Source organism: Rhinopithecus bieti, unplaced genomic scaffold (assembly GCF_001698545.2).
Source record: "Rhinopithecus bieti isolate Rb0 unplaced genomic scaffold, ASM169854v2 scaffold_41913, whole genome shotgun sequence".
In the NCBI taxonomy this organism is placed as follows: Eukaryota; Metazoa; Chordata; class Mammalia; order Primates; family Cercopithecidae; genus Rhinopithecus; species Rhinopithecus bieti.
The window spans coordinates 7,447,010-7,456,501 of NW_016818964.1; the positions used below are offsets into that span (position 1 = coordinate 7,447,010).

General features: G+C 45.8%; 1 protein-coding gene across 2 annotated transcripts; it reads left to right on the forward strand.

The window, feature by feature from the left end:
* The first annotated feature begins 122 nt into the window (after positions 1 to 122).
* LINC02914 (long intergenic non-protein coding RNA 2914) lies at positions 123 to 5,944 on the forward strand. Of its 2 annotated transcripts, XM_017857885.1 has the most exons (4): positions 123 to 295; positions 834 to 1,002; positions 4,298 to 4,570; positions 5,275 to 5,944. In XM_017857885.1, exons 3-4 carry the CDS (start codon positions 4,324 to 4,326, stop codon positions 5,451 to 5,453), a joined length of 426 nt encoding a protein of 141 aa, XP_017713374.1. In that variant the 5' UTR covers positions 123 to 295; positions 834 to 1,002; positions 4,298 to 4,323; the 3' UTR covers positions 5,454 to 5,944. The 2 variants fall into 2 exon arrangements, with proteins under 2 accessions (XP_017713374.1, XP_017713376.1); XM_017857887.1 differs by lacking the exon at positions 834 to 1,002 and having other exon boundaries at positions 130 to 295; positions 5,275 to 5,938.
* The last annotated feature ends 3,548 nt before the right edge of the window (positions 5,945 to 9,492 follow it).

Here is a 9,492-nt window from a genome sequence, read left to right on the forward strand (position 1 = left end):
TTTTTTTTTTTTTTTGTTTTTTTTGTCTCACTTGGGCTCTGTCCTCCAGTGTTGTGTAATTCTTAGTTGTGAGGTCATCACCACCCTGGGTGATTTCCCTTCTTTGAATTCCAGGAACCCCCAAGATGCATTATCACGACTCTAAACATGGGTTCTGCACATGTCTAAGTTCAGCCCCAACCCCACGTGAAGAACTTATTTCCAGACACCTCCTACTCTATGGTGGCTCCAGACCCTGCCCCATGCGGAAGGCACTTCTCAAGTTCTAGGACCAGGGCTTCAGCCACAGCATTCGGTAGGCAGACACAGAGCAATTGCAGACTCTAGAAATGAGTGGGGGCAGATTTCCAGTCCCCACTACAACTTTGTGGTCCTATGCCACACCTAGATTGCCAGATGTGGTCCCCTGCCCCTCCTAGGACCTGAAACCCTCAGCCCAGCCTTGTGCATGGCTCTGGGCTCTTTTCCCGGCACCCTCTTGGGCCCCAGTGATTCAGCCCCTAGTAACCATCCTAAGCACCCTCCTTTTCAGGAAATATTTCCATTTCTAGTATCTGTAGATTGCCCATTCTTGTTTCAGCGCACTGCCATGTATTTAGTATGGCTTACTAATATTATTCCTATCTTCCTTATGTGTTCAGAGAAGTGGGGAAAAGTTGTAGTATTTATTTGGCGCACCATTCTAAACTAAAATTCTCACTGCTTTGGGAATACAATGGAGTAATCAGATCCATCTCTCAAGATGGCTTTAAGAACCATATGAGATAAATGCTTCGGAATTCGTGAAGTGTCTAAAATGTAACAAATAGTCATTATTCCCTTTTACACTGCAGCAAAACCCCACAGATACAGTGCCAATGAGAGAAATTAAGATTAACTGGGGGCAACACAGATTTCTGTGAATACCAGTGCTGCCAGATGCTCCGAGATAATACTTTCTAGAGTAAAAGACTTTGGGAAAAGTTGAAGAAGCAAATGGTAACACCCTCATGGAGATCTCAGGTACACACCCGTGCATTACAGGATGCAAGAGGCCCTGCTGTAAGGCACTACCCTTACTTTGTTAAGTCATATTTCCAAAACACATTGATCGTGAAAGCCTCTTTAACGTAGTGACTAATGATGTTCAAGAAGGAGCAAATCGGGGACTTATTAAAGAGCCCTGATTTTCTGAAAGACTGAATTACAGAAGAGCTCTAAATGGGGCTTTACTGAGGCACAGTACAAGCGAGAGACCTCACTCAAAGGCAGTCCCAAAATATCACGTGAAGTGGTATATTGAAATAATTGCAATCAGAAATATTAAGTTGGTGCAAAAGTCATTGCGGTTTTGCCATTAATGGCAAAACCGCAATGACTTTTGCACCAACCTAATAGCTTACTTTAATAATGTTTTACACTGAGGAATGACTTGAAGAATCAATAAGTTGAAAGCCTACTATGGGAATGCTTATTGAGACTAGGGCCCTAAGATGAGCTAAGTAGAATGAGCTAGTATTATAGGTATGAGTATGAATAGTAATTCCAACTTCACTTAGCCTCAGTGTTATCTTCTATAAAATGGGAATGATGCCAACCACGATGGCAGATCATAAACATTTGGTCACTGAATAAATAAATGCACATTTCCCTTTGCTGTGGCCACAGCACCTACCCCAGTGTAAAGAGTCTATTGAACATGGCTGGGGCACCATGGGTCATGGGAGCCTGTAATCCCAGCACTTTGGGAGGCCAAGGCAGGAGGATCCCTTGAGCTCATGAGTTGGAGACCAGCCTGGGCAACAGGGAAAAATCCATTCTCTACAAGAAATACAAAAATTAGCCAAACATGGTGGTGCACACCTATAATCCCAGCTACTCAGGAGGCTGAGGTAGGAGGACTGCTTGAGCCCAAGAGGTGGAGGTTGCAATCAGCCAAGATTGTGCCACTGTACTCCAGCCTGGGTGACAGAGCCAGACCCTGTATCAAGTAATAATAACAGTAATAATTTTATTTAAAAAGAGTCAGCTGGACGTGGTGGTTCATGCCTGTAATCCCAGCATTTTGGGAGGCCCAGACAGGTGGATCACTTCAGGCCAGGAGTTCAAGACCAGCCTGGCTAACATAGTGAAACCCCATCTCTATTAAAAATGCCAAAAAAATACCTGGGCGTGGTGGTGCATACCTGTAATCCCAGCTACTCAGGAAGCTGAGACACAAGAATCACTTAAACCCAGGGAGCAGAGGTTGCAGTGAGCTGAGATCGCACCACTGCACTCCAGCGTAGGTGACAGAGCGAGACTCTGTTTCAAAAAAAGAAGAAAAAGAAAAGAAAAGAAAGAAAGAGTCTATTGAATGAGAACTGTAGGCATCATCCTGCGAAGTTATAACTATTAGTAGTAAAAGAAATACTGTTTCTAAACCCATATTATGCCTTAAATCATACTAACAATTCTAGCTGATCTACCACAGACTTTTACAGCTAGAAGTAATCTAATGGGTCACTTAATTAAAGTCTCTAAATTTTGGGTAAAGAGACTGAGGTTCAGAGACAACCTAGGACTTGTTAGAGGCGGTGGCAGGTGACAAATGAGAACCTCATCGTGCTGGCTCCCCACCTAATGATTTTGCAGGACTCCAGGCTGCCTCTCTTTGGGTGAAACAAAAGTTTATTCGAGTTCAGGCAAGAAACCTAGGGTTTAAAAAAGGCAAGAGTTTCAACATTTTTTATTTCCTTGAGCAGATCTTAAAACACAAAGGAGGAGCATGAATCATATTCTACCTTTATTTACATCATCTGGCTTCTTCCAATTTCTACAAATCATTGAGAGTTCTACAGCATTGAGAATCGTCACAAAAAAAGGGCAAATTTTTACTCCATATCAAATGCTACTGCCCCTTAACTAGGTGCCTGTCTGGAAGTCTGGTCCGGGAGTTCCCCACGCTGGTCCCAAGGAGGGGCACAAGCTCAGGGTTTGTTTCCGTCACCTGGAAGGCAATCGTCAGAGCCTGCCATGTGTGCATGTGGATGCGTCTGTGTATTTTTAGAACGTTTTAAAAGGGAGGCAGCCAAAATATTTTTACTGCACAGCAGGCACTGTTTCATGTTGGAGTGTTGGAAAGAAAAAGAAGAGAAAGAAAAGAGAGGGAGGAGAAGATTTAAGACCAGCGCACAGATTGAAATGGTTAATGCCTTCTCAGGCTGGAGAACAAGCGCTTTGAGTGCTGAAGACTCCTCCCGCCTCCATGTCTCCAAGTGTCCCCATGCAGATTCCAGGATCCACACATCGGAGGCACCTGCCACTGAGCTGGGTGTGAAATCTAAAGACCAGGTAGGGCTCAAATGCAAGACGATACTGGGAAGAGCATTTCAACCAAGGCAGGGTGAGAACAAAGCCATGTGGCATGTGGGTTGGGATGTCATGCGGAAAGTCACAAGGAATGAGGTTTAGAAAGCAAACTGGGTCTCAGCTGGAGACGGAGTCCAAAGCAGGCCCTGGGGAGTGGACACTGCCCATGGACAAAACAGTTATGATGAAATTTCACATTTTGAATAGCTCTGTGTAGCTCAGAGTACATTTTTACACCTCAAGTCATCAGGTCCCCAAATAACCTCCTTGGTTTGCCCTGTTAACTCTATTGCACAGAGGAAGAGACTAAAATTCAAGAGGGTCATATAGCTAATAAGTATGAGAGTTGGGATTTGAATCCAGATCTTCTCAGACTACCTTTAGGGTGCCTTTTTTTTGCACACAGGGTGGCTTAAAGATTTTTAAGCAGGGTAGAGACAGGATGTGAGGCCTTGGGTGGGATCAGGGTGAGACCTTGAGGCTGGGCAAGAAGGTCAATGTGAAGAACAGTCTAGAGCAAGTGTCTGCAAACAGTATCTGTAAACGGCTTTGTGGTCAGTCGTCATTGCATATTCTTCTGTATTTTTGTCATGTGGTTGGTTTTTAACAACTCTTTAAAAATGCAGAAATATTCTTAGCTCGAGGGCTATGAAAACAGACTACGGGCTGGATTTGACCACAGGCTGTCCTGTGTTGACCCCTGCTCTAGAGTCTGGATGTAGGGAGCCATTCAGAAGGCTATCAAGTTACCCCACGCGAGGAGCAGGGAAGGCCCAGGCTGAGATGGAGAAGAAAGATCAAGAGCCCATTCTGCAAGAAGCCTGCACAAGTTAGGGGCTGGTGGGGAGGTGCAGCAGGTGAGGGGCTCCTGGAGGAGCCATTCCCTCCACAGTGCCTGCAGCAAGCTGGGTGCCTAGCCCAACACTAGCTCCTCACTGAGAACCCCCTCCATGCCTTTCTTAACCAGGGTGTGGAGGCAAGCACTGAAAGCCCATGACCAGCCATGGGAGCCACAAGAATCCATCGCTTCCAGTAGGATTGATGCATTCAAAAGAGCCTGGGGCAAGGCTGGAGGCCACGAAAGGAGCTTCCAGGCCACGCAAGCAGGCAACAAAGCCGATGATCACACTCCCATCAGTGGGCCACCTTGGTGAAGGGAAATGCCTAAGTTCCCAGCACCTGCAGAGCCTAAGACATAACAAGCAGCATGCCCTGACACTCACCAAGGCCAGGTGCTGTGGTAAGTATTTCCCATACATTGCCTTGCTTATTAAAATTTCACTGGATTCCCACATGGGACTAACTATGGCTTAGAAAGGCAACCACTGTGGTAGAGAGTGAGAGTGACTTGCTGACTCTGCTGTCCCACAACCTTTTCCCAGGAGTGAAGGCTCGGAAACAGGCTTACTCCACCCAGCCTCCTTTTTCTCCCCTGTAAAATCGAGACCATCATTGCAAAGTGAGCGAAAGGGGAAGAGTCAGCCAAACACTCTGACCAGCACCTGGCACCAGGTACGTGACTGACGTTTGCAGGGATGTCATTGGGGTTCTTGCCCTGTATCACACAGCTAGCAAGGAGTAGAGCCACGACCCGAATCCTGATAAATCACTAATTGATCATAGGAAAAAAATGTACAACTCTAGGTTTCCAGATTTCCTCTATGGGAAATGAAGCTACGTGTCTTTTCGATCTTCAAGAGAGGATACAATGAGATAAGCATTTGATAGAGCAATTTACCATAGCAAGGAGTGCTTCTGCCTGGTTCAAAGATGATTGTAGCATGTTCCTGGGGGCAGGAGTGAGGTCACTGTCAGAGGGTAGCTGGCCCCTATGGATGCTGGAGGTGATGTGCACTTGGCAGAGAGGGAGGCTGGGAGGGCGGTGAACATCTACAAGAGGCTTCCCTGTGTCCAGCACCGTTGCACGTTTCAATCCCCCTCCAGGTCAGTGTTCTACCTGTTTCTGTACAGAAGAGAAATCAGAATGCCAGAGAAATGAAGAAACTTCTCCAGGTTCATGTAGTCACCAAATAATGTCTGCTTTGACCATCTCTGCATTTTGTGCTACACCAAGATTTAAGCAGCTGTTCAAAGGAACAGTGGAACAGATGTCACAGATGTGACTCTTCTTGAAAGGAAGTCAGATTTCATAAATGGAAAGGCTGGCCTTTTCCATTTGCCTCCTCCAGACCCGTAACTTTGGATAGGGGGGTTTTATTGTCCGTGAGGCTTATGCATGTGTCAGAAGAATGTCCAAGCAGAGCAATCTAAGTGGCAGACCCCCTAGGATAGGAAAGAAGAAAGACGCTGCTGACACTTTCAGAAAACTCTTCACATTTTGTGACATACGTGCTTGTCTTGAGTGATCAGGAGACCGCTGGAAGTCCGAGCCATGCAGTAATAGCAGAGAACCTGAGGAGGGAGAAGCTTCCCAGGACATTCTGAGGTCTTGTGCTGGGTACAGGCTTTCCTTCCTGCAGCAACCCTGAGTCCAGAGAAGAAATCATCCCCTGTCCCGTGGGCCAAGCACTCATGGCAACAGCACTTTGAGTTTGCTGTGCTTAGATTCACTTGTGGAATTTGTTAAAAATATAAAATTCCAGACCCCACCTCCCAGGAATTCCCCAACTTTGCATTTTTCTAAGGCTTACTGCCTGAGTGATTTGGGGCACATGTGAAGAGACACTGTCTCGGGCTCCATTGCGTCCTAGAACTCATTAACAATTGCAAGCGCCAAAGAGCTCCTAAGAAAGAGTGGGGGATGGTGTGGAAGTGTAGAACAAAAGGATGTATTGAGGGTAGGAAATCGCAGAAACATCTTATGAGAAAGTCTCCTTTCAGCTGACTCCTGAGCCAGGAATTGGGAACAGTCAGGGGAGAGTCTTCCAGGCAGTGGAGAGTCTGGTCCAGTACCGGTTTGGAAGCAAAGGGGATCACAGCATATTAGAGAACCTGGAAGCAAAGGGGATCACAGCATATTAGAGAACCTGAAAGAACATAATGTCAGCTGGGCGCGGTGGCTCACACCTGTAATTCCAGAACTTTGGGAGGCCGAGGTGGGCAGATCACCTGAGGTCAGAAGTTCAAGACCTGCCGGGCCAACGTGAGGAAACTCTGTCTCCACTAAAAATACAAAAATTAGCCATGCGTGGTGTTGGGCACCTGTAATCCCAGCTACTCAGAAGCCTGAGGCAGGGAGAATTGCTTGAACCTAGGAGGCAGAGGTTGCAGTGAGCTGAAATCGAGCCACTGCAGTCTAGCCTGGGTGACAGAACAAGACTCCATCTCCAAAGAAAAAAAACAAAAAAACAAACAAACAGACAAACAAAAAACATCAAGTCTAGTGTGGGAAGGGCAGGAAGGGAAGCTGGAGACATACCAGGGATGGAGGCAGGGATCTGAGCGGGGAAGCACCTTGGAAGCTGGTTAAGACATTGGATTCTATGTTGAAGTTCGTGGGAAGCTGCAGGAGTTTTGAGCAGGGGGATTACATGACCAGGCTTGTGTATTTAGTTATTCTCCATGCTTTGTGGGACGTGGCTGGGGAAACGCAGCATTCCACTGAAAGGCTGCCTGCCACAGTCACCCAGGTGACAGAATAGAGTGGTTTTAAATAAAATGGGGCAGTAGACACGGGCAGAATAAACAGACGTGAAGGGTGTCTAGGAAGTAAAGTCCACAGGACGTGGGAGACGTTTGTATGCAGGAGAGGAAGGCGTCATCATGGCCTCTCAGATATTTAACCTGGGCCGCAGTTATGTCACTGGGGGCATCTACCCAGATGAGGAGTGCAGGGGTGGACCAGGTGTGAGCACCACCAAGTCCAGACACACTGCTGCCTCCTCCAAATCCTACAAAAGGCCCAGCACATGGGAGAGGCTGGACATGACTGTGAGAATGGTAAAGAAGGATCCGGAGATACGTGTGGGTAACGTTGCATTTGTGACCCCTGTGACACATCCTGGAGGAAATGTCAGGTGGAAGAGCTGTCTGGACAGGGGTACCTGGGATACCTGTCTATCCCAGAAGAGAGGGCTGGGGGGAGCTACAGGTCCCTTGGAGTCTTCAGGATACATAGACAGTAACCTAAACCGTGGAAGCACTTGAGATAATGAGGGAGTGTTTTGACTAAACTGTAGAGAGGAAGCGGGGGGAAGGGAAAAGAAGGGGAGGAGAGGGAAGAGGAAAGGAGGGAAGAGGAGGCCATGGGAGGGAGGAGAAGAGAGCATAGACTCAGAGTTGGAAAAGCCAGAGATGGAGAATAAGCCTGGGAGGGAACAGAGAGTAAACAAAGTAAATTCAAGGTGAGACTGGATCTTGGGACTCAAGAGAAGCCCAATTATCAGAACTGGACTCCATATCAAGATAAACCACAAAAAGCTTTAGTCAAGTTTGCTTCTGAACGAAGCTACTATTTATTATAGAGCATCATCTACATTTTCCCTTAAATTCGCACATTGGAAATGGCTAAGGGTAATTTATAGAAGACCTACATGGTGCCAGACACTTTAATAAATGTTATCTGTAAGTGAAACTTTGCAAGCCACTGTGCTAAGCATTTCACAACATTATCTGATTTAATCCTCACAGTCGTCCTGTGGGGTGGGTATTATTGTCCTCACTTTTCAGAGAAGGATGCAAAATGCTAGAGTGTTTAACAGACTTGCCCAAGCACACACAGCTGAGTGCTCCAGCCACAATTTCAGACTGGTTCCCCAGGTCCTTCACAACATGTCTATCTTTGCAAATGTCTGTGAACAATAGAAAAGGAAAATTTTCCATGATTAGAAAAGAGAAACTCAACAGTGCAAAGCCAAAGCATTCATTCCTTTGTGGATGAAGAAATAGAGCCTTCGAAAGCCCGTGCCTTCCTCCCACAGGTTGACAGGAGCTCAGCCCTGCCAGGACCCCCAGGCTTCCTTCCTGGGCCTCTGCTGAGATCTGCATAATGCCTGCTCGGCTACCTGAGAGCATTCTCTGCCTGATTTACGGGTGTGTTTGTTGTGCTTAGATCATAAATCTCCACCCCCAGGACATTTCAGTTCTGGTATTTATTGACCAAAGACAACTTGTGTTAAAAAATGTTTGAGATTTTGCCAGCTAATCATTACAGAATATTTAAGAAAACACCGTATCCCCTGGTAAATGAAATTCCGCAAGTAGTTGATTTTGCTACTGAGGCAAAATACCTTCCCTGTCTACTATTTTTTGGCCTTGTTTTATTTTGTTTTGTTTTAATAGAACAGGCAGATTTTTCCTACGTGTCTCTTTACCTCCTCCCGAGCTCATCAAGGGAGAACAGAGAAGAAGAATTGTCAAAAGACATTTCCCTCGGGGCCTAGAAGAGTTTTTGATTCTTTTGAACCAGAACTTTTGGCCAAGTGCATCTCAGAAGCATTCAGGTGGCAAAACACCTGGAGAAGAACTGTGAAAGATAGATGGCTTCGATGTAAAAAAAAAAAAAAAAAAAAAGATGTAAATGGGAGCCCAAACTGCTGCTGACGGCAGATTCTAGTATAGACAAGCTTAAGACTTTAAAGAACATTATTGGAGAAAAAGTTCAGAAAACTCATCAATAAGCTTTGCTTAGCATGAACACACATGTGTCCTTGTGCATGGCTATGAATACTTGGAAAATACTGTCAATGGTCCATGTTAATGATGTTTTATCCACTTTAAAGAAAAATAGTGTTTCTACCTGGAACATGATTGATAACCATTGCTTTAGATAACGGTTTCAAAAATTCTCAAGGCTACAGGACTCAGGAACGTCAGAGAGGTGGGGTAGGTATAAGAAAATACAGAAACCATTAAGAGTCACCCTAGGACTCGGGACTTGGAAAGCAGGTGTCTCTCTTCAAAGACAGCCACTCCTCAGGTCCAGGGGTCTCCAACCCTGTTGACATGTGAACTCAGGCCTTGTCAAATCTTCTGGTCTCTCAGTAGAAGCAGAAAATTCTCATTTTAATGTGGCGAATCCAAATGTTAAATGTTTATTGCTAACTACAAAAAAACAAAAAGCAATGTGAAGGCCAAAAAAAACACATCTGCAAGCCAGACCTAACAAAGGCTACTGGCTCTGGCTGTGGCCAAGGTCAGACTATGACTGGCTGCAGAATCGTGGTTCATTACTAGCAGTTGCTGCTTTGCAGAGTGAGAGGT

What these genes read in the sequence shown, in the direction of transcription:
- LINC02914 (XM_017857885.1), top strand. Translation starts at nt 4,324, where the DNA reads ATGACCAGCCATGGGAGCCACAAGAATCCATCGCTTCCAGTAGGATTG. An exon ending in CACCAAGGCCAGGTGCTGTG is followed by an intron (nt 4,571 to 5,274) that starts GTAAGTATTTCC and finishes ATCCCCCTCCAG; the next exon opens with GTCAGTGTTCTACCTGTTTC.